The sequence below is a fragment of the Microcaecilia unicolor genome, chromosome 1 (assembly GCF_901765095.1).
Source record: "Microcaecilia unicolor chromosome 1, aMicUni1.1, whole genome shotgun sequence".
NCBI lineage: Eukaryota > Metazoa > Chordata > Amphibia > Gymnophiona > Siphonopidae > Microcaecilia > Microcaecilia unicolor.
In genome coordinates, this window is record NC_044031.1 from 645,405,457 (window position 1) to 645,430,408 (window position 24,952).

The following is a 24,952-nucleotide window of genomic DNA, read 5'->3' on the forward strand; positions in this document are numbered from 1 at the left end:
TTAGTATTTGTTCCCTTTTCCTTCATCTCCTTGGACTGGTATCTCTGTTTCCCTTCCCTCCCTCCTTGTGCTGTACCAGCAGTTCTCTCTCTTCCCTCCAGTTCTCCAGCCCCCTCCTCCTCCTCCCACATCCAGCAGCTCTCTCCCTTCCACCCAGATCCCCTCCTCCTCTTCCTACAGCAGCTTTCTCCCTTCCATCCAGTCTCCTCCTCCTCTTCCTCCCATGTTCAGCAGCTCTATCCCTTCCCTCCAGTCCCTTCTTCATCTTCCTCCCTTGTCCAGCAGCTCTCCAGCCCCTTCCTCCTCTCCCTTCCATGTCCAGCAGCTCTCTCCCTTCCACCCAGTCCCCTCATCCTCTTCCTCCCATGTCCAGCAGCTCTATCCCTTCCATCCAGTCCCTTCGTCCTCTTCCTCCTTTGTCCAGCAGCTCTCCGGCCTCTTCCTCCTCTCCCTCTCGTGTCCAGCAGCTCTCTCCCTTCCATCCAGAACCCCTCCTCATTTCCCTCCCACCTCCAACAACTCTCTCCCTTCCATTCAGATCCCCTCCTCCTCTTCCTCCCACATCCAGTAGCTCTCTCCCTTCCCTCCAATCCCCTTCCTCCCACAAGTCCAACTCCGGCAAAATTATCCTTTCTCTGCAGCCCCCTCCCTCCTCCTCCCCCTTCCCCTTCCCCCAAAAGTCCAGCACTTACTTTAGTTCTGCCCTCCAGGCCCGCCCATCCAACATCCTTCGTTCGCTGTCGCTGCCTTTTCTCCTGTGGCTCCGGGTACGGCCATCCGGGTGGCAGCGTTCAGCGTTGCCTGCGTGCCTGCCTGCCCTGAAATTCTTCTTCTCCCCAGGCTCCACTGCCTCAGTCCCTGCATTCTGTTTTTCGCTCATCGCTGCCATTCACACAGGCAGCTCTGCTCCCCCCTGCCGCATCCATCCAGCCCTCTCTGATGCACTTCCTGTTTACGTAGGGGCAGATGTACACGGCAGGGGAGAGCGGAGCTGCCTGTGTGAATGGTAGTGCTGCGTGATGAACAAAAAAAATAATGCAGGGACCGAGGCAGCAGAGCCTGGGGAGAAGAAGAATTTCAGGGCAGGCAGGCACGCACGCAGGCAATGCTGAACGCTGCCTCCCAGACGGCCGTACCCGGAGCCGCGGGAGAAAAGGCAGCGACAGCGAGCGAAGGATGTTGGATGGCAGGCCTGGAGGGAAAGTGGCTGGGCCTGGGCCTGTCCAGGCCCGTCCGTGGCTACGCCCCTGCTTTAAAAAGGCAAGACATCAAGTCTGTGTAGGAACAAACCAGACCTGGATTAAACTATTCTGCTGAGGTGCTGGATGGATGATGGTGGGGGCACAAACAGCAATATGTCCACAATTAATATACATGAGAAAAGTCCTGAAAAACCATTAGCTGTGGGGTTCCCAGGACAGGTTGAGAAGCCATCCAATTACGGTTTTCAAGAAAACAAAAATAGGGCTTTCCAGAGTCAAAAAAGTCTGCAACATAAACAAAAGGCAATCCCACCCAGTGCCCAACCAGTCAACCAGGGGTGCGCAAACTCGCTCCCTCCTAACAGAGACAGATGGAACACTTTTAACCTAATGACAGAGGAGAGCCTTGACAAACTCGTAAGAGACCTTTGACCAACTACCTGCACCCTCGATCCCTGCCCATCAAAGATAGTGCAGCAGGCAAGTATGGGCCTTATAGAAGGCGCCACAAAAATTGTGAACACCTCTCTTTCTAATGGGAAGCTACCAACAGCATTAAAAAGGGCAGTGGTTCACCCTCTGCTGAAGAAAAACAACCTTGACCAGGACAAACTTGAAAGTTGCAGGCCAGTATCCAACATCCCGTTTCTAGGGAAACTCATAGAACAAGCAGTCTGTGTTCAACTTAATGAATGGCTAGAAAAGAGTAACTGGCTAGATCCATGTCAATCTGGATTCAGACTAGAGAGTTGCACGGGGACAGAAATCCAACCCGTCCCCACTGGAATCCACCCCGTCCCCATTCATCCCCGTAGGGAATCTAACCCATCCCTGCCCATCCCCGTGGGGAATCTTACCCTTCCCCGCCCATCCCCGCAAGAATTTAACCTGTCCTCACCCACAAGAATTTAATGGTACATTAAAAAAAATTCCTGTCAGCTCTCTCAGTCTTTGGGTTTGAGCCACAGCACTGCAGGCAAGGAAGGAACGGAAGGAACTTGGAACACTCCGGTGCGCATATATAAGACTTCTCTGATTCACTGGCACTGTGTGCTAAGAGATCACCACATGCATGTGCCAGTAGGTCAGGTGGCATCTGATGCTCATGCTTATGTCAGAGCTGAGGTCTGCACATCAGCCCGGAAGCAGAGAGGATTAATAGTAATAGTAAATGACAGCAGATAAAAACCGGATCGGTCCATCCAGTCTGCCCAATAGTCACAATCATTATCAATTCAGGATTAAATCAATGAATGTAATTATGGTCTTTCTGTGACATTTCTGGGACATTGACCATAGAAGTCCACCTGGCCCTATCTTTATGTTCCAACTTCTGGAGTTGCCCTCAAAACCCACTCCAGCCTATTCATCTTCTCATTTCCGGGACACAGACCGTAAAAGTCTGTCCAGAACTGTCCTCATGTTCCAGCCACTAAAGTTGCTGTCTAAACCCTTTCCAGCCCATCCAAAACCAGATTGCCATATATGAGACACAGACCGTACAGGTCTCCTGGTATCAGCCCTAGTTCATCACAGCCAGAGTCACCATGTGTCACGTGACACATCCACACACATGCAGCCATATAAGTTTAGGTTTTTTATAACTTCCATTTTCTAAATAGAGATCCTCTGTGTTCATCCCATGCCTTTTTGAATTTCATCACCATTTGTATCTCTATCACCTCCTTAATGGAGACTTTCCGCATCTGTGCTGTTAAAGCAAGGAGGAGGAGGAGACAGCATTCAAAGAACTTGGTACTTGGTAGGTGAGAGGCTGGCGCAAGTGCTGCATACACTTCCACGGAAACCCCATAGGAATTGCTTCCATCCCCACGGGAACCCCACAGGAACTGCTTCCGTCCCCACGTGATCCCCGCAGAACTGCTTCCGTCTCCGCGGGAATCCTGTAGGTTCCGCGGGATTCCCGCGAACCCCGTTCCCATGCAAGTCTCTCATTCAGACCCGGTTATGGAACAGAAACGGTCCTCATATCCCTGCTAGATGATCTTCACAGAAACCGAGACAAGGGATTCACCTCGATGTTAGTACTGCTAGATTTCTCAGCAGCTTTTGACACTGTGGATCATGATATCTTGCTAGCACGACTGACAGAAACAGGTATCAACGGTACAGTACTTGCCTGGTTCAGATCCTATCTATCAGACAGGCAACAATCCATAATGTTTGGCAGCAACTCATCACCACCATGGACACTGACCTGCGGGGTACCACAAGGATCGATACTGTCACCTATTCTGTTCAATATCTACCTCATGCCACTAACCAAGCTGATTCGGTCAATGGACACTCAGTTCTACATCTATGCGGATGATGTGCAGCTACTCATACCCATTGAACCTGACTTACCCACAGCCTTGAATAAACTGATTACTTGTCTAACATCAATTCAAAAATGGGCTAAACACAAAAAACTTTGCCTGAACCCAAGTAAAACCGAGCTTTTCTGGGTCCCTAACACAAGTGGATACATACCTGACATCAAAATCCCTTTTGGGAAGTATGAACTCCCCCTCAAATCACAAGTCAGGAACCTTGGAATACAGTTAGATTCAACACTTACTCTGATTCCCCAAATCCAAGCAACCTTCAAGAGCTGCTTCTACTATTTGCGACAGCTACGCTGCCTCTCTCCTTACATCAAGAAGGTAAATCTTATCCCAGTTGTGCATGCCACGGTAACATCAAGACTGGATTACTGCAATGCACTATACAATGTCTGACTACAAAGGGCCTGCACTAGCTCCAGTTGATTCAGAATGCAGCAGCAAGACTCATAGAAGGTTGCAAGCGACGTGACCACATCACACCATTTTTGCAAAAACTTTATTGGCTTCCAGTACAATACAGGGCTAAATTTAAAACTCTATGTCTGATCTTCAAGGCCCTGAAAGGAAATGGCCCAGAGTATCTGAAGAATAGGATGATCCTCCACACACCGCCAAGGACACTAAGGTCCTCCCAAGGACTTTCACTAACTACACCCTCTCCAAAAGAAATTACACGATACCCGCAAGCGAGCCTTCTCTGGAGTAGCCCCAACACTCTGGAATGCATTGCCTGAAAGGCTCCGCTTAACACAAGACTATCTCTACTTCAGGAAGCAGGTGAAAGCTTGGCTCTTCAACCAAACCTTTAATGGAAGAAGTAACTAACTTGTTAGTCTCACTCACACACACAAGGATTGACTCGGGCTGCACATACTGCAGCGGGACATGTTTATCCACTCCTAACCTAACTGAGATAATATTTAACCATCTCTCTGACCTCACGTGCAACTTTCTTCAAATCAGTCACCTTACTTTCAAATTCTTCCTACTTTCTTACTCATCTATATGTTACAACTTTGCCTTAACCTTCACTACCAATTATAATGTTTTATTACATATTGTGTTGTCATTGCAAGTAGTATACCATGCCATATTTTGTATTGTTACTTGAATATTTTTATTGCTGTAATTGCCTATTGCTCATGTTTGATCTATTCTTACTGTACATCGCCTTGAGTGAATTCCTTCAAAAAGGCAGTAAATAAATGCTAATAAATAAATAAATAACATTTTACTGGATAACTAAGAAGTAGAGCAGGGGGTTTTCAGCCCTATCCTGGAGTATCCCCTTAGAGTTATAATAAGAAGTTGGGTTTTCAGGATGCCCCTAATGAATACCCTGTGATTTCCAAGTTGAATGCTCATTAAAAAATGTCAAGGTAGCCTTAAAAACGTAAGATGGATGGATTTAGTGATTTGATGTTATTATTCACTTTACCTGCATTCGTGGGCTGTGGGATTGCACTAGTTATGTTTTCTCTTCTTTCCCTTACTCCCTCTACCCCTCTTGTTTACTCTTTCAGGGTTAATTATATCTCCTTGTATCCCCTTGTGAATTTGTGTTTTCCCTGTGTTTATTTTTTCCTTATGCCCCATTATATTCTTTGCCTAAAGATTAAAGCACAACATGCATTACATTGAATGAAGGGTATGTTGATGTGATTGTGTGAACTGTGTTAAGGGATATGAATGAGAATTAACCTGGAGTGGAAGGGATTAAAGAGTCAGAACCTGTGCAAGTCAGAAAAAGGGAGAGCTTTGATTTTTTTTAGATGGTAGATAGAGGAAAGTCAGCAGATTATCAAGGAGATATCAAGAGAGGGACACAAGTAAGTTCAGATTGGAGTCAATAACTTAAACCAAATCTGAAAAATTCACAGTTCAGCTCACTGCCAGCACTCCTTCAAAAGCAAGAGTTCTGTTTGTTTGTTTTTTTTTAACCAAAAGGCTCTACACAACTGCCCCTCCTCTTAGTTACCACATATAATGCCACCAAAGTGATTAGATTAACTCACAGGCAATTAGCAGCAGCTCATTTGCATTCCCTTTCCTTAATGCATACTGGGGTTCCTTACCAAGGGAAGGGCTCTAACCATTGTTTAGTGCATCTGGCCCTAGGTGTCCTTGTTGATGATATGTTGAAACTGATACCTTGAAACCTTTTGCTCAGTGTACTGCTGTGGTTAAGAAAGCAAATAGAACATTAAGTATTATTAAGAAAACAAAAACGAGGATGTTATAATGCCTTTGTATCGCTCCATGGTGCAACCGCACCTTGAATATTGTGTTCAATTCTGGTCACCGCATCTCAAAAAAGATATAGTGGAATTAGAAAAGGTGCAGAGAAGGGCGACAAAAATGATAAAGGGGATGGGATGACTTCCCTATGAGGAAAGACTAAAGCGGCTAGGGCTCTTCAACTTGGAGAAAAGACGGCTGAGGGGAGATATGATAGAGGTCTATAAAATAATGAATGGAGTGGAAAGGGTAAACGTGAAGCATCTGTTTACTTTTTCCAAAAATACTAGGACTAGGGGGCATTCGATGAAGCTACAAAGTAGTAAATTTAAAACAAATCGGAGAAAATGTTTCTTTACTCAACGTGTAATTAAACTGTGGAATTCATTGCCAGAGAATGTGGTAAAGGCGGTTAGATTAGCGGGGTTTAAAAAAGGGTTGGATGGCTTCCTAAAGGAAAAGTCCATAGACCATTATTAAAATGACTTGGGGAAAATCCACTGCCTATTTCTGGGATTTGTGACCTGGATTGGGCACTGTTGGAAACAGGATGCTGGGCTTGATGGACCTTTGGTCTTTCCTAGTATGGCAATACTTATGTACTTATATAACTCTGAATGAAAGCACACTACCCAATTCTGATAATAAAAGCACCTTTAAAACTATTTCAGCACAAAAATGTAAAAACACAATGCAAGACAGCAATTATTAGTTATAATCAATTAGTCAGGATGGGTACAGTAGGTTTTTGGTGGGCTTTAGGGGGCTGACAACAGTTAGAGTGGGGTATGGGCCTGAGTCCTCTTTTCCACAGTGCACTGCACCGACCACTAGGCTACTCCAGGGACCTGCTTGATTCTCTAATAGGACTGGCCATAACGTCGGAAGTTGTCATAGAGGCCGGTATGTACTGTTTCTTTCACATATTTGGGGGGGGGGGGGGGGGGGTCAGTGACCACTAGGGGAGTAAAAGGGGGTCTTTGATGGCACCTTTTTATTACTTAGGCATGACTGAAACAGGTCTGGACCAAAATGTCTTACTTTTAGCCCTGGATATTTTTGCTTTGTTCCATGATGGCAGAAAAGCATACAAATTCTTGCCATAACATATCCTCCAATACCTCTCATTGCGAAAACATTGCAAAAAGCACATCGACATTCAGCTCACATGATCTTGATCACACCGTATTGGCCCAGGTAACCATGGTTCCCGGTAGTGCTCAACATGGCTCTTCATCCGCCAGTTTTTCTGCCACAAGTATCAGATTTGATCACGCAGAATCACAGTCAACTACTGCACCCAAACCTTCAGTCCTTAAACCTAGTGGCCTGGCTTATTTGTCCTGGACAAAGACTGATATTGTGTTTTCTCTGGACCTCCTGCAAGTCCTTCTTGCAGCCAGGAGAGAATCAACAAAGAGGTCATATGCATATAAATGGCATAGATTCTCTGTGTGGTGTGCCTTGTCACTATGATCCTCTTACCTGCCGGCTGTCCCCAGTTCTGAACTATTTACTGCTTTTTTTTTTGTTGTTAAATCTATTTTATTGACAACAAATAATACAAGCAACTACAGACAACAAAAACATCAGATTGCAAAAATATAATACCAGCCAGTAACCCAAAGTTGTCTGAATTTCTACATTTTCACCCCTTCTCCCCCCATCCCATACCCAACCCCCCCATATTATCTTAACATCCTACACAGTATGGGACCAAACAAATTACCTTCCCCCCCCCAACCCCACCTCACCAACCCGATACATCCCACAAAGGCAATGTGCTTAGCCACATATCCCAAAAGATTAAACAAAAGCTAGGAAGAAACTAAGGACAAAGTAAAGGACCACCTTCCTGTGATTCACAAGCAAAATGAAGAGAACAAAGAAAAAATAAAGAAACTGCTTGAGAAAAAGTGTCTGTGAAATCAAAATGTCTAGAATAACTAGTTCTGCCTATTAGTCCAAGACACAAAGAGGTAGCTGTTTAAGTTCCCACACTGACTGGGAGATTTTGAAGAAAAGTTTTCGCTGCCTCCACTGATGTAAAAAAGTGTGTTTGACTTTGACCATCATAGGTAACCCGAAGTCACGCCGGATAAAGTAATGCATTCGAAATCTTCTAAGCATGTAATTCAGCGCAGAGGGGAACAAAAGCGTTTCATTGGGTGCTCACTTTGACAGTATAGTCCTGGAATTCGTTGCCAGAGAATGTAGTAAAGGCAGTTAGCTTAGCGGAGTTTAAAAAAGGTTTGGATGGCTTCCTAAAGAAAAAGTCCATAGACCATTATTAAATGGACTTGTGGAAAAACCACTATTTCTGGGATAAGCATTATAGAATGTTTTGTACTTTTTTGGGATTTTGCCAGGTATTTGTGACCTGGATTGGCCACTGTTGGAAACAGGATGCTGGGTTCGATGGACCTTTGGTCTTTCCCAGTACGGCAATACTTATGTAAACAGAGGACTTTCCAATTATCATATTCCAAATTCTTCCCTTGATGTACAGCCTGCAGAATAACCTGCTTGTGCACCAGATGGAAAACACGGAACACAACTACACAAGGATGTGCGGTATCACCACTCTTAAAACCCATCCTTTGAGCCCACTCAATTATAAAGCTATCCTCCAACAACCCCAAATTTGGGGATTGTGTGAGATAAGTCTCCAAATGTCCCATGAGGTGCTCATCCTTCAAAGATTCAGGAAGCCCCACCAGGCACAAATTCTTGCGCCTAGACCGTCCCTCCATATCCTCTATTTTGTGCTCCATCTTTTGCACACAGAGCTTGAGCTGATCCATGTCTCGCGCTGCAGAGTGGGCCTACTCCATTAGAGCTAGAACCCAATGTTGCTGTGCATCCACCTCGAAATTCATACTGTCAAAACGTTCATGGGTGGCCTCTATTCTATCATGCAGTTACTGCAATTTCACGTCCAGCATAGTTTCCACCAGTACCCACACTTCACTATCTCCAAAGTCCAAGCAGAACTAACTGAAGGGCTCGGCAATGCCGATGGACAGGGCTGCCGAGAGAGTGAGCTGGGCCCAGGGCAGGGCTGCTGCCGTCGGGCCCGGGGCGGGGCAGCCGCCCCCTCTCCAGAATCGTCATCACCGCAGCTGCCGCCCCCCCCCCCCCACCCACCCGCAGTACCTTGGCTGGCTCTGAGGCCCAGATGCATCAAACAAATGTAAAAAAAATCTAAATCGTTAAAGTCCTTAACGATTTTGAAAAACCGAAGCATGCACCAAAAAAACAGGTCAAACATGTTTGTTGCGGTATCGAGAAGTACAATGTATCAATGAATCGTAATCCCCGTCGGTAATGTGCCCCTAAATCATGCGCAGAGCAGCCAAGCGTTATGCTGGCTGCTCTGCGCATGCCACAAACGTCCAAAAAAAACCACAACACAAACACGTGGCTCCCCACTTCCCCCTGCACTAACCAAAACAAAAAAAAAAATCCAAATAGATCGGGAGGGGGCAAAGGCGCTCGTCAGGAGCGTCCTGTATGGGCGCCCTTGCCCCCCCCCCCCCGAGATCGCCACTGTTCCCCGCTTCAGCCGGTTTTAATAAAAACAAATCTCCACATTTTCTCATCCCCGGTCCCCCTCCCTTCCTGTGTTTCCTGTCCCTTGCTCCAGGGCTCCACCTCCCGCCATCCTCCACCTCCGCCCCCGTGCCCCGCCCCCTGGGATCGTCGCTGCCGCTCCCACCCTTCACCGGACCCCCCCTCTGCATTACTGTCCCGCGCAGCGCCTGTCACCTGTATGTGGAGGCGCTGCACATCTACATAGGTAACTTACGTCAATGGAGGGCGGGCCCAGGAACAACAGACTGACGTCGGAGGAGGGAGAAGCAATTGGTTATCAGATATTTTATCCAGTGCAGCGCCTCCACATACAGGTGACAGGCGCTGCGCGGGACAGTAATGCGGAGGGGGGGTCCGGTGGAGGGTGAGAGCGGCGGCGACGATCCCAGGGGGCGGGGCACGGGGTGGAGGATGGCGGGAGGAGGAGCCCTGGAGCAAAGGACAGGAAGGGGGGGGGGACCGGAGATGAGAAAATGTGTAGATTTGTTTTTATTAAAACCGGCTGAAGCGGGGAACAGTGGCGATTTGGGGGGGGGGGAGCAAGGGCGCCCATACAGGATGCTCCTGACGAGCGCCTTTGCCCCCTCCCGATCTATTTGAATTTTTTTTTTTGTTTCGGTTAGTGCAGGGGGAAGTGGGGAACTACCGGTTTGTGTTTTATGTAACTTTTTTTTTTTTTTTTACTTGCCAGCTTGCATTTTTAAGGTGCAGGAGGGAGCGGGGAGATGACAGCTCAGGCCTGAGCGACAGGTCTGAAATCTCGCTAAATTTCTCACGTTAAATGATTAGTTAGAATCGTCGGTATGGTTAGTGCATTGCGAATTGTCCACATTTCAATGGTAGTTTCTGGTTTGCATTCCGTTTTCGTTATCTGCTAGCGGCTTCAGAAAAAGGCCTATAATGCATGCAACGGTGGCAAATTTTGTCGTTAAAGGGTCGTTAGAGTTTTGAGCATCTAGGCCTGACAGTTACAGGCAGCGCGGCTCCTTCTTCTGCTCAGCATTGCCTGCCCCTGTGGCTACTTTCCTCAGGTCGCACATGCTTGGTCTCAAAACTGAGCATGCGTGGCCTGAAGGCCCAGCAACTGCTAGGCAGAGAATGCAAGGGGGGAGCTGGCGCCGGAATTTTCTCTCTCCTGCTCCTGTCGGGACGCGATCACCCGCCCCCCTTGGAGGCCTGAGCCTGGGGGATTTTGCCCCCCCCCCCCTCGGCAGGCCCTGCCGATGGATTTGCCATCTTAGCACTTGTTCCTCTCTGCTTCTCCTTTTCCTTGCAGGCAAATCAAATTGCCATTATGAAATCGGGAGCTTTGAAACTCTCACACCTTCGAGCCAACAGGATCACTCAATAATAGGCAAAGTTTCATCCTATTTCTTAATATAATAAGCAGGATATGTGGCTATTTCAGTGGGGAGACAGAGGAGTAGAGCAAGACAACCTCCAGTCCTGCTCTAGGAGTTTACTGTTTTTATCAAATAGTGGATTGTCTTTTTCAACAGTCAAGGTACACCTTGCTGCGTTATCTGTTTTTTATGATGTTATTGATGATACTACCCTGATTAAACATTCTATCATGAAACATTTTTTGCGAGGTTTGCTACACCTTCGACCTCCCATCCAGTTTCCTCCGTTAGTGTGGGATTTGAATTTGGTGCTGAATGCCCTCACTCTTCCTCCATTTGAACCCGTGCAAGGGGCAGACCTTAAATTTGTAGCCTGGAAAACACTTTTTCTGATTACAATCACATCAGCAAGACGCATTGGCGAGATCCAGGCACTAGTTCATTATGAACCATATACTCAGATCTTACAGGATAAAGTACTGCTTCGTTCCCATCCAAACTTTCTTCCTAAGATAGTGTCTCCATTTTACCTAAACCAGTCTATCGTCCTCCCAGTATTTAATCCATCGGCGTACATCAATGATAGTCTAGTCCATTTGCTTTCTCTTGACTGTGCTTGAGCGCTCCACATTTATCTTATTCATACCCAGTCTCAGAACAGACCATCTCAACTATTCTTTCAGTAAAACACGCCAACCACAACCAGTCACCAAATGAACACTGTCTCAGTTGATAGCTGCAGGTATCCATTATTGTTATCAGCAAGCAGGAAATCAGGATGATTTGCAGATTCCTCATGTTACAGCTCATCCTCTACAAGCTGTGGCCAGTATAAGGACTCATCTTCAAAGAGCGTCTCCAGTGGATATTTGCAAAGCAGCAACATGGGAATCATTACATACATTCAAGAAGTACTACTGTATTGATGCTGCTTTCTCAGCAGATTTCAGTTTTGGACGTGCTGTTTTATTGTCTTTCCTATGAGGTGTCAACTCTCCTCCTCCTCCAGTTCCAGGTAACAGTCAACCTTACTTATAAGTATTCTTTACTAGTTATTTCTCTGACTGTTCCCTGTGTAAGCTTGGGAGTTTTTCAGTTGTGTGGCTAGAAGATATTACTGCCCATGGAGAAAAAAAGGTTGCTTACCTATAACTGTAGTTCTCCATTGGCAGAGGATCTTCTAGCCATACAAACCTGCCCTCCCACCCGGAGTTGCTGCCAGCTTCAAGACTGAGGCAGGGGAGGGCTGCAGTCATTACAGTATGTACTGTATGGCGGGAAACCAGGGACATGCACAGAAAGCTCTTCCAGTGACCCCCTCTAAAGACCATAAGTTGATGGATATGATGGGAAAGCGAATGTACCAGAACGCAATGGGTTTTACCAATCTAACCAATCCAACCATCAACAGAAGCAAAGACAAAATCAGAGGCAAAATCATGGCAAACAGCCTCAAAAGGCTACTACGTCCCAATCCGCGAAAACAACTCCTACTTTTTGACACTGTAGATCCCCATCTACTACTAATAGGAGGCAGATTAAAGTTCTTCGCTCGAGCTTGAATAGGAATAATGTGAGATGTATAGGTAAAGAGCATAGTTCAATATGGCTACCATCTCCATTTTGTAAAGAAGCCACCATATTGGAAACCTCCATCCACATGGCAGTCAGCATTCATCTCAACTGCTTCAATTACGACAGGAAGTTCAACAGTTACTTGCCATTCAGGTAATAAAGCCAGTCCCTCCTTAAATACATAATGTACTTAAGGAGAGACTGGCTCTATTGCCTGAGTGCAAGTAACTGTTGAACTTTCTTTAATCGAAGCAGTTGAGATGAATGCTGACTGCCATGTGGAGGTTTCCAATCAGCAAAATGGATTCTACTCCAGATATTTTCTCGTACCTAAGAAAAAAGGGGACATGATGTCAATTTTAGACCTTCATCATCTCAACAGATATATCTGAAAAAAAAAAGTTCAAAATGAAGTCCTTGCACACAATTTTACCTCTTCTAGAAAAGAACAGCTGGCTTGCTTCCCTCAGTTGTGAGGATGCTTACCTCCACATTTCCATACATCCAGCCTCGATGTTTCCTATGATTTGTTTTGGGAAAAGATCACTATCAATACAGGATACTTACTACTACTACTACTTAGCATTTCTATAGCGCTGCCAGGGTTACGCAGCGCTGTACAAGTTTAAACATGGGGAGGACAGTCCCTGCTCAAGAGAGCTTACAATCTAAAGGTAACAAACTAAGTAGTCAGTGTAGGTATCATGAATGGGGAAGGTGGTTATGCGCCAAAAGCAAGGGAGAAGAGATGGACTTTGAGTAAGGACTTGAAAATGGGCAGGGAGGGCGCATGGCGTATGGGCTCGGGAAGTCTGTTCCAGGCATAAGGTGATGCGAGGCAGAAGGGGCGGAGTCTGGAGTTAGCGGTGGTGGAGAAGGGTACAGATAGGAGTGATTTGTCCTGAGAACGGAGGTTACAGGTGGGAACATACGGGGAGAGGAGGGTAGAGAGGTAATGGGGGGCTGCAGATTGAGTGCACTTGAAGGTCAATAGGAGAAGCTTGAATTGTATACGGTAGCGGATCGGGAGCCAGTGAAGCGACTTGAGGAGAGGGGTGATATGAGAGTATCGGTTCACGCGGTAGATAAGACGTGCGGCGGAATTTTGGATAGATTGAAGGGGGGAATAGGTGGCTAAGCGGGAGACCAGCGAGGAGAAGGTTGCAATAGTCAAGACGAGAGGTAACGAGCGAGGGGACGAGGGTTCGGGTGGTCTGTTCAGAGAGGAATGGGCGAATTTTGCTAATATTATAGAGGAAGAAGGGACAGGTCTTGGCTGTCTGTTGGATATGGGCAGAGAAGGAGAGGGAGGAGTCGAAAATGACTCCGAGATTGTGGGCTGAAGAGACGGGGAGGATGAGGGCATTGTCAACAGAGACGGAAAGTGGGGGAAGAGGAGAGGAGGGTTTGGGTGGAAAGACAAGGAGCTCAGTCTTTGCCATGTTCAATTTCAGATGCCGGTTGGACATCCAGGCAGCGATGTCTGAGAGGCAGGCCGAAACTTTGGCCTGGGTTTCGACTGTGATGTCAGGAGTGGAGAGGTAAAGCTGGGTGTCATCGGCATAGAGATGGTACTGTAAACCATGTGATGAGATCAGCGAACCCAGGGAAGAGGTGTATATCGAGAAAAGAAGCGGTCCAAGGACAGATCCTTGAGGAACCCCAACAGCGGGACGGGGGTGGAAGAAGAGCCATTAGAAAATACTCTGAAGGTGCGTTGGGAAACATATGAGGAGGACCAGGAGAGGACGGAGCCCTGGAACCCGAATGAGGACAGTGTATCAAGAAGTAAATTATGATTGACGGTGTCGAAGGCGGCAGATAGGTCGAGGAGGATGAGGATGGAATAGTGACCTTTGGATTTGGCCAGGAACAGGTCATTGCAGACTTTGGAGAGTGCTGTTTCTGTCGAGTGTAGTGGGCGAAAGCCGGATTGAAGCGGATCAAGGACGGCCTGAGAGGAGAGGAAATCAAGGCAGTGGCTGTGGACAGCGCGTTCAAGTAATTTGGAGAGGAAGGGTAGAAGGGAGATGGGGCAGTAATTGGAGGGACAGGTGGGGTCAAGTGATGGTTTTTTGAGAAGTGGTGTGACTACAGTGTGCTTGAAGGTGTCAGGGACAGTAGCAGTGGAGAGAGAGAGGTTGAGGATGTGACAGATTGAGGGGTTAACTGTAGGGGAGATGTTGGTAAGCAGATTGTGGGAATGGGGTCAGAGGAACAGGTGGTGCACTTAGAGGAAGAAAGAAGGCGAGCACTTTCCTCTTCGGTGATCTCAGGGAAAGAGGAGAAGGAGGCCAGGTTAGGTTGGTTGAGGAGTGGGTTAAGAAGTCACAGGGAGGAGAAGGCTTGGAAGTGAATTTAAGGTTTATCTTCTGCACTTTATCGCGGAAGTAGTCAGCTAGTGTTTGAGGAGAGAGTGAGGGGGGGGGGGGGTTGGGAGCGGAGGGCACTTTAAGTAGGGAGTTGAGGGTGGCGAAGAGGCGACGAGGGTTGGAGCCAAGAGAATTGGTTAATTGGGAATAATATTCCTATTTGGCAAGGAATAGGGAAGACTGGAAGAAGGATAGCATGAATTTGTAATGGGTGAATTCTGACAGGGTGCGAGATTTCCTCCAGAGTCGTTCAGCAGATCGGGTGCAGGAGCGAAGGTAACGGATGCAAGGGGTTAACCAGGGCTGAGGATTAATGCGCTTAATGGGGCGAGAGACAGATGGTGCTAGGGTATCCAGAGCAGTGGAGAACATTTCATTGTAGGTAGAGACAGCTGTGTCGACAGATTCAGAAGACGAAATGGAAGGGAAGAGATTGGAGATGTGAGAGGACAGGGTAGGGGGGTTGACAGCTTGGAGATTCCTGAAGGCAGTGGTTATAGTTGGGTGAGGTTGAGGGGGAGGGTGATGAAGTGTGAGGGTGATTAGGTGATGATCTGAGATAGGAAGGACTGAGGTGCAGAAATTGGAAGGTGAGTGGGAAGAGAAGAGAACGAGGTCGAGACAATGGCCATCACGGTGGGTAGGGGTGGTAGAGCATAGTCGGAGGTTAAAGGAGGATATCAGAGTGAGGAATTTAGAAGTGTAGGAGTTGGATGGGTTGTCAACGTGAATGTTAAAATCACCAAGAATGAGGGATGGAGATGCGGGATCAAGAAAGACGGTGAGCCAAGCGTCGAAGTCAGTAAGGAATGAAGAGAGAGGCTTATCAGGGGGGCGGTAGATGACTGCAACTCTGAGTGGTAATGGGTAGAATAGCCGGATGGAGTGAGCTTCAAAGGACGAGAAGCAGTGAGACTGCGGTAGGAGGAGGGGTTGAAAACTACAGGAGGGCGAGAGAAGTAGCCCGACACCTCCACCGCGGCCATCTGGGCGGGGAGTGTGGGAGAAGAGATAGCCTCCATGACAAAGGGCCGCGACTGAGGCAGAGTCGTCAGGGGAGAGCCAGGTTTCAGTTAGGGTGAGCAGTTGAAGGGAACGAGAGATGAAGAGATCGTGGGTGAAGGGCAGTTTGTTGCAGACCGAGTGGGCATTCCACAAGGCACATGAGAAGGGGAGGGAAGGGGGGGGAGGAGGCGGATAGAGACGAGATTGGAGACATCGCAGAATCGTTTGCATGGATAGGAGGAGGACAGGTGAGGGGGGCCTGGATTAGGATTAATGTCTCCCACGGACAGCAGGAGGAGGAGCAGGAGAGTGCGGAGGAGGGTGGGGGAGGTTGGGCGACGAAGGCGACGAAGACGGGGTGCACTTAGGAGGTATGGTGAAGGGTTAATGGCAGGAAGGAGGTGTTGAAGATTAAGGGCTAGGAAGGAGGAGGGGGACAAGAGAGATGGTGAGGTGGTGAGGGATGGGGGTGAATAGGGTATTGCCGTAGCGGGCAGGACGGGAGGGAACACAGGTGGGCAATGAGTTCCAGCGGTAGACAGCGGTAAGGGGAGGGGAAAAAGATTAGGAAGGGACAGGGCAAGGAAGAGGATGTGGACAGGGGCCATAAGTGGTGATTGCGGTGTAATAGGTGTAAGTGTAGTGACTGAGGTGAGAAGCGTATAGATAGAGCGGAGAGCCGGAGGCTTGGAATCGGAGGGATAGATGGACTGGAGAGCAGGTAAGTTAATGACTGACAAGTTAGCAGGTAGGCAAGTAAATAAATGGGTGACAAGCTAGTAGGCGGGTTGGGGCATGCTGGAGCCGATGGACAGGAACGAGAAGGGAGATGCTGGAGAGCAGGTAAGACAAGGGCTGACAAGTTAGCAGGCAGGCAAGTAAGTCAATGGCTGACAAGCTAGCAGGCGGGCTGGAGCACACTGATGCAGAAGGACAGGAATGAGCAGGGAGAAACTGGAGAGCAGGTAAGTCAATGGCAGACGAGTTAGCAAGCTAGCAGGCAGGCAAGTAGTCAATGGCTGACAAGCTAGTAGGTGGGCTGGAACAAACTGGTGCAGATGAACAGGAACGAGCAGGGAGGCGCTGGAGCAAGCAGGCTGGAGCAGATGGACTGAAACAAGCAGGGAGAAGCTGGTTTGGGTGGATTGGAACACGCTGGAGCAGATGTACTGGAGCAGGCAGGCTGGAGCAGGTGTACTGGAATAAGCAGGGAGAGCTGGTTCAGGCAGACTGGAGCAGGTGTACTGGAACAAGCAGGGAGAAGCTGGTTCAGGCGGACTGGAACACGCTGGAGCAGATGTACTGGAGTAGGCAGGCTGAAGCAGATGTACCAGAGCAAGTAGACTGGAGCAGATGGGCTGGAACAAGCAGGGAGAAGCTGGAACAGGCGGACTGGAACACTGGAGCAAGCAGGGGAAGCTGGATCGGCGGACTGGAACAAGATGGGATCATGCAGACTGGAACAAGCTTGGAGCAGGCGGACTGGTACACACTAGAGCATTTGGACTGGAGCAAGCAGGATGGAGCAGATGGACTGGAACAAACAAGGGGGAAGCTGGATCGGCGGACTGGAACAAGATGGGCTCAGGCGGACTGGGACAAGCTGGGATCAGGCGGACTGGAACAAGCTGTCAGGCGGACTGGAACAAGCTGGTTTCTATCAAATTTGTAGTAACAGTGGTAGCACACTTACATCGACAAGGACTTCAAGTGTTCCCCTGTCTGGATGACTGGCTGATAGCGGCCTCTTCCCCAGCCGAACTAGAGAAATCCATACATTTGACTATATCCTTACTCACCAGGCTTAGAGTCCTCATCAATTATCAGAAATCCATACTCCAACCAACACAGGAGCTCAAATACATTGGAGCTCCTCTAAACACCACCTCAGCCTTGGCCACACTACCATGTCAAACAGCAGACACCACTGCAGACTTAGTTTATCATCTTTCATCTGTTCAAGTCACAAAAGCAAGAGTAATACTCATGCTTTTAGGACATATGGCTGCAATGGTGCACGTGTTTCTTCATACCAGACTGAAAATGAGATCTCTTCAGTGGTAACTCTGTGACAGGTGGTGTCAACAAAAATCTGCCTGTCAGAAGCAATCAAACAGGATCTGCAGTGGTGGACATATCCACAGAATGTGCAGACAGGGTCATCCTTTCAGAATCCAGAACTGACAGTGATTATCACAACGGACACTTCAAAAACAGGCTGGGGAGCTCACATTGGCACCTCCCACACTCAAGGCATGTGGGATCTCCTCAAAACCAGGAAATTAATCAATTTTCTAGAACTCAGAATATTCATTTGGCATGCCTAGCCTTTTCATATCGGCTAAAGAATCACATAATACATGTCCAAACAATCAAGTGCAACGTTTTATGTCAACAAACAAGGTAGAACAGGCTCTCATTCACTATGCAGAGAAGCCCTGCAGTTGTGGACTCTATTCATCACAGTTCAACTCTCATTGTTTCGTGCCTTCCAGGCAAGCAAAACATTATAGCAGATGCTCTGAGCAGACATCTTCAGCCTCACGAATGGTCATTAAAGACCACAATTACTCACTCTCTGTTCCAAAGGTGGGGCGCACCATTAATAGACTTGTTTGCATCCCCTCAAAACAACAAGTACAGCAGATAATGCTCAAGGTATCCCTCACTGAACAGAGAAGCAGATGATGCCTTTCACATCCCATGGAATCAACATCATCTCTATGGCTATCCACCGATTCCACAGGTATCTCTAATGCTTCAGAAAGCAAAAAGAGAGAATACCCATATAGTCCTTATTGCCCCTCATTGGCCACGCCAACTGTAGTTTCCACTGCTATTTGAGTTGGCAGTACAGCCACCTATTCTCCTACCCTATCATGCAGATCTTAACATTCAAAACCCAGGTCAGAGGTTACATCCAAACCTGAAGTCTCTCAAATTGGCAACCTGGGTGATTCAGTCTTCCATAAAGAAGGAGATTTTTTCTCCTCAGGAGTCATAACCATTCTATTAGCGTCTTGTAAACTTTCCACTCAATGATCTTATGGATCAAAATGGTGTCGATTTCAGAGATGGTGCCTTCAAAGAAACCTCAATCCAGTCTCTTGTTCCATTTCTCCTCTTCTAGATTATTTACTTGATCTCCAGCAAACGGGTCTCTCAAATAATTTGGTGAGGGTACATGCAGCAGCCTTATCGATTGACAATACCACTGTTTTCAAATATCATATAGTAAAACGATTTCTGCAAGAATTACTTCACTTGCATCCACCTTTATGTCCTCCGACTCCTGCAAGGGACCTTAACCTGGTTCTAGAGGCTCTAATGAGACAGACTATTGAACCTATACCTTCAATCCCACTGAAATATCTCTCTTGGAAAACTGTCTTTTTAATAGCTCTCGCCTCAGCAAGATCTATCGGAGAGCTACAAGCCTTGGTCTACTATCTACTTGGTACCCAAGTGTTGCATGACAAGGTGGTCCTTTGGACACATCCTAAGTTTCTTCATAAGGTGATCTCTATCATTTGACCAGGTCATAGTCTTACCTAGTTTTATTCAGCCACCACATCACAATCAATGAGATGAGCAGCTGCATTCTCTTGACTGTACTAGACTTTTATCATGATATTTACAAAGAACGTCATCACCCGATCGACCTTCACAACATTTGTGAAGGTCGATCGGGTGATGACGTTCTTTGTAAATATCATGATAAAAGTCTAGTATTTTATCATGGTATCATAATAAAAGTCTAGTATTTTATCATGATATCATGATAAAAGTCTGTATTTTCTTCAATTTCATGTTTGTTATGTAAGCCGCATTGAACTGGAGATTATCTTGAGATAATGTGGGATAAAAATGTCAAATAAAGAAAGAAAGAAATGGGCTTGTGTAGAATTGCCTGGCGTTTGTGCACATATCCTGTACACATATAAGTTTATCCAACCTGGGCAGAGGCATTTCTGGGATCAGGGTTGGGTTGGGGTTTGGACTTAGGCACATGTTTAAAAAAAATATGCTCATATGCATATATAATCAACCGGGAATTATGTGCATACTGAACAGTCTCTTTCTGGCCTTTCCCAACACCACGACCATTGACGAAAAGAACATTATTTAATTGGATTGCAGACTATATTAGTTTCTGTTATGCATCATCTCAGTCCATTCTGTCAGCTTCCATTTCACTTATTACAGCTCACGGGCTGTGAGCAGTAGCAGCAACGAAAACTCATTTACAAAGAGCAACTCCACAAGACATTTGCCGGGCAGCAACGTGGACAACTTAGCATACTTTCACCAAGCACTACTGCATAGATGTGGAGTCCTCAGGAGATTCTTCTTTTGGACAAGCAGTCCTGGCTTCTAGCTTATGAAGCTTCAACTTGCCTCCTCCTCCGGAACAGAAGGTAACAGACACATTTCTATTTGCAAGTAAAGATCACTGCAGTTCAGTTCTTATCTGCTCCCTTAGCTTGGGGGTCTTCATTTCTGTGGCTGAACAGATCATTGTCCATGGAGAAAGGAGAGTTGCTTACCTGTGATGGACGCAGTGGCGATCCTAGGTCGGCTGCTACCCGGGGCGGATCGCCGTTGCGCACCCCCCCCCTCGGGTGCAGCGGCGTCCATCCCCCCAGGGTGCAGCACGACACCCCCTCAGCGCATCAAACACCCCCCCTCCGGTGCATCAACACCCCCCCCCCCGGGTGCCTTCTTCGCTGCTGGGAGCAGCTGCGTGCCTGTCTGCGCCACTGGCTCCCTGCTCCCTCTGCCCCGGAACAGGAAGTAACCTATTCTGGGGCAGAGAGAGCAGGGAACCAGCGGAGCCGACAGGCACGCGGCACCCCCCCAGCAGCGTGCACCCAGGGTGGACCGCCCCCCGCCCCCCCCCTTGGTACACCACTGGATGGATGTTCTCTGTGGACAAATGATATTCCATCCACACAAATCCTCCCACCCACCCAGAGTTGAAGCAAGTTTTACACTAACTGACGAACGGCTGTAGTGCAGTTGGATATATTGTGGCGGGAATACCTGCACATACTCAGAAGATCTTTTCTAGAATCTTCTGGGCTTGGAACTACTGGGTCAGCAACATGCCATGGACGTAACATAGTAACATAGTAGATGACGGCAGAAAAAGACCTGCACGGTCCATCCAGTCTGCCCAAGATAAACTCACATGTGGTACTTTTTGTGTATACCTTACCTTGATTTGTACCTGTCCTTTTCAGGGCACAGATCGTATAAGTCTGCCCAGCACTATCCCCGCCTCCCAACCACCAGCCCCGCCTCCCACCACCGGTTCTGGCACAGACCGTATAAGTCTGCCCAGCACCATCTCCACCTCCCGCCACCGGCTCTGCCACCCAAACTCGGCTAAGCTCCTTAGGATCCATTCCTTCTGAACAGGATTCCTTTATGTTTATCCCACACATGTTTGAATTCCGTTACCGTTTTTGTTTCCACCAGCTCCCGCGGGAGGGCATTCCAAACATCCACTACTCTCTCCGTGAAAAAATACTTCCTGACATTTTTCTTGAGTCTGCCCCCCTTCAATCTCATTTCATGTCCTCTCGTTCTACCGCCTTCGCATCTCCGGAAAAGGTTAGTTTGCAGATTAATACCTTTCAAATATTTGAACGTCTGTATCATATCACCCCTGTTTCTCCTTTTCTCCAGAGTACACATGTTCAGGTCCGCAAGTCTCTCCTCATACGTCTTGTAACGCAAATCCCATACCATTCTCTTAGCTTTTCTTTGCACCGCTTCAATTCTTTTTACATCCTTAGCAAGATACGGCCTCCAAAACTGAACACAATACTCCAGATGGGGCCTCACTAACATCTTATACAGGGGCATCAACACTCCCGTTCTTCTGCTGGTCACACCTCTCTCTATACAGCCCAACAACCTTCTAGATACAGCCACCGCCTTGTCACACTGTTTCGTCGACTTCAAATCCTCAGATACTATCACCCCAAGATCCCTCTCCCCATCCGTACCTATCAGACTCTCCCCGCCTAACACATACGTCTCCCGTGGATTTCTACTCCCTAAGTGCATCACTTTGCATTTCTTCACATTGAATTTTAATTGCCAAACCTTAGACCATTCTTCTAGCTTCCGTAGGTCCTTTTTCATGTTTTCCACTCCCTCCAGGGTGTCCACTCTGTTACAGATCTTAGTATCATCCGCAAATAGGCAAACTTTACCTTCTAACCCTTCGGCAATGTCACTCACAAATATATTGAACAGAATTGGCCCCAGCACCGATCCTTGAGGCACTCCACTACTCACCTTTCCCTCCTCCGAGCGAATTCCATTCACCACCACCCTCTGGCGTCTGTCCGTCAACCAGTTCCTAATCCAGTTCACCACTTCAGGTCCTATCTTCAGCCCATCCAGTTTATTTAAGAGCCTCCTGTGGGGAACCGTGTCAAAAGCTTTGCTGAAATCTAAGTAGATTACGTCCATAGCTCGTCCCTGATTCAATTCTTCTGTCACCCAATCAAAGAACTCAATGAGATTCGTTTGGCACGATTTCCCTTTGGTAAAACCATGTTGTCTCTGATCTTGCAACTTATTGGCTTCCAGGAAATTCACTATCCTTTTCTTCAGCATCGCTTCCATTACTTTTCCAATAACCGAAGTGAGGCTTACCGGCCTGTAGTTTCCAGCTTCTTCCCTATCACCACTTTTGTGAAGAGGGACCACATCCGCTGTTCTCCAATCCCTTGGAACCTCACCCGTCTGCAAGGATTTATTAAGCAAATCTTTAAGAGGACCCGCCAGAACCTCTCTGAGCTCCCTCAGTATCCTAGGGTGGATCCTACCCGGTCCCATGGCTTTGTCCACCTTTAGCTTTTCAAGTTGTTCATACACACTCTCTTCCGTGAATGGTGCTCTATCCACTTCAATCTCATTTGTACTTTTTCTAGTCCATCGCGGTCCTTCTCCAGGATTTTCTTCTGTGAAAACAGAAGTATTTATTTAGCAAATTTGCTTTTTCTTCATCATTACTGCGGTTCGCAGTATCTTTTAGCCTCACAATTCCCTTTTTAGTCATTCTCCTTTCACTAATATACCTGAAGAAAATTTTGCCACCCCTCCTTACGTCACTTCATTTGTGTGGCTGGAAGACCATCTGTCCACAGAGAACATCCATTACAGGTAAGCAACTTTACTTTCCTGTGCCTGCCTTTACACTCCTGTTTCTGAGCCTGCCTCAGCGTTTCTGTCGGGATCTTGATACTTAAGCTAAGTGCTTATACAAATTTATTTTAAAGTCTATTTATTATGAAAATTAAAAATAAAGATAGTTGGAAAATATATCATTGAAGTTTTCAGTGCATTTTATTTGTTTGTTTATTGAGTGATTTTTTGTGTAAGTATAGCCAGATCATAAACCTGTATAGTAGTATCTTGAATATAAGACTACCCCCACTCCTCACATGGCTATTTTTGGACCTACTTTTGGGCATGAATTGGGCTGGAAATTTTTGGTCACCTGGGAACAATGGTTAGAGAATTTTATTTGGGGAACAAAAAACAAAACAGCAACTCTGGCATGAAGCAGCTACTCCTGGCTTTCTTCAGAAAGGCTTTTAATGCTGGCTGTGGTTGGGAATACCTGGTGGTCTCTAGGACCCTGAGAGGGGGCTATTCATTCTTCTGAAGGGCTGGTCCAGCCCCATGTGCTTCCCTTCCTCTCTCTCCCCCATCCCTGCTTCTCCCCTCCCCCCTCTTCTCTCTCTTTATTGTCTTCCTTCCAGCCTTGGAGCTGTTGAGAGTGTGCGAACGTACACCCCTCAAAGGGGGCTTTCTGGAGCAAAGAGGGACTAAAAGAAGCAGGAATTGGACCAGAAGCAGGTCCATAGTGAGCTGATTGCAGCGAGAAGTGTAAGAAGCAGACAGGAGCCGACCCAGAAGCGCCGGACTCTTTCCCTTCCTTGCAGCCAGGGGGAGAGAGGGATGAGACTCAGTATGGGACTCCCTAAGACTAAGATCCCATGCTCTGCAGGGTCCCCTTCGCTCTCTAGCCTCATCCTTCTTCTTCTCGGCGTCACCCGGGAGCTTTTACAAGGTAAAGCCGAGACTGAGGGTTTCATTGCTTTCTGCATTCTTTGTGAGCTGTGTCGGATGGATGTGTCTGTACTTGCCTCTTCCCCCACCGCTGCTGAAATGCCCAGTTTGACGAGGAGCTGCTCCTGTCATTCCCTGCCACAAGTTCCCAGTAAATGCCCTGCTGAAATGCAAAAAAAAAAAAAAAATCTATCCCTGCCCCACTTGTAACTCTGGGGAACCCCCTCCCACCTGTAACCCTAGGGAGCCCCCTCTGCCTGCAAGTGCTGAAAGCCCCATTCCTGTTGCTGACAAATCTTTATTGCAGCCCTGGGTGGCACTGCTCATCTATTTCTACAGGGGGCTGTGAGCAAGTCTTCCATAAAGCCTCAGGGCAGGTTTAGCTCTGTGCATCAGGCTTGCAGACATAAAATGATTTCATGTAAGCTGTTGCAGATAGTGAAGGGAGCAGGGTGTTTTATAATTAATACAGAATCTGTATCTGGGGCAGGGAGGAGAGCGGGCATTTTATTCTTAGTATATTGCCATACTGCCTAATTTCTGTATTGAGGACAGAGGGGAACAGGCATTTCACCTTTTAATGTAAATCTATATAGTGTAACTTGTGTGGAGGGGAAAAGGAGAGGTGTGAACATTTTGCTGCTTAATATAAAGTTATACAGCATAATTCCTGTATTGAGGACAGAAGGGAATGGGCAATTTATCCTTAATATGCAGTGTAACTTTTATAGTGGGGACAGGGAGAGAGGTGTGGCTATTTTTATCCATAACAAAGTCATACAGTCTAATTCCAGTATAACTTGTGTATTGGAACAGGGAGAAGCATGGTTTAAAAAAAAATTATACAGTATGACTATGCCACAGATGATGGCGTGGCCTTTTTTTTTCTTAATTTGAAGTTAAACAGTGCAGTGGGGGTAATGGTAGAAGCATGTTCACATCCACTGCATTAAATAACTCAGTTTTAAATACTGACAATTTGGGGTTCCTTATATACCCAAACTTTCACTATTGAGTTTATATATCAGGGTTTTCAATCCTAAATATTTAATCTATTCTTGAATGTTATTATTCCATTTTACTGTATTTTCTTCAATTTGATGTTTGTTATGTAAGCCACATTGAACTGGAGATTATCTCGAGATAATGTGGGATAAAAATGTCAAATAAAGAAAGAAATG

General features: G+C 46.9%; 1 protein-coding gene across 2 annotated transcripts in view; it reads left to right on the forward strand.

The window, feature by feature from the left end:
- TMEM132A (transmembrane protein 132A) overlaps nt 1-24,952 on the forward strand; it is a 129,487-nt gene that overhangs the window by 15,008 nt on the left and 89,527 nt on the right. Inside the window, exon 1 of one of the 2 annotated variants that reach the window (XM_030222209.1) lies at nt 23,488-23,772. The exons of the other annotated variant lie outside the window; for it this stretch is intronic. Coding sequence (XP_030078069.1) covers nt 23,661-23,772 — 112 coding nt within the window. The 5' untranslated portion in view covers nt 23,488-23,660. Of the gene's footprint in view, nt 1-23,487; nt 23,773-24,952 lie in introns of those variants that run through there. 2 annotated transcript variants of the gene reach the window in all.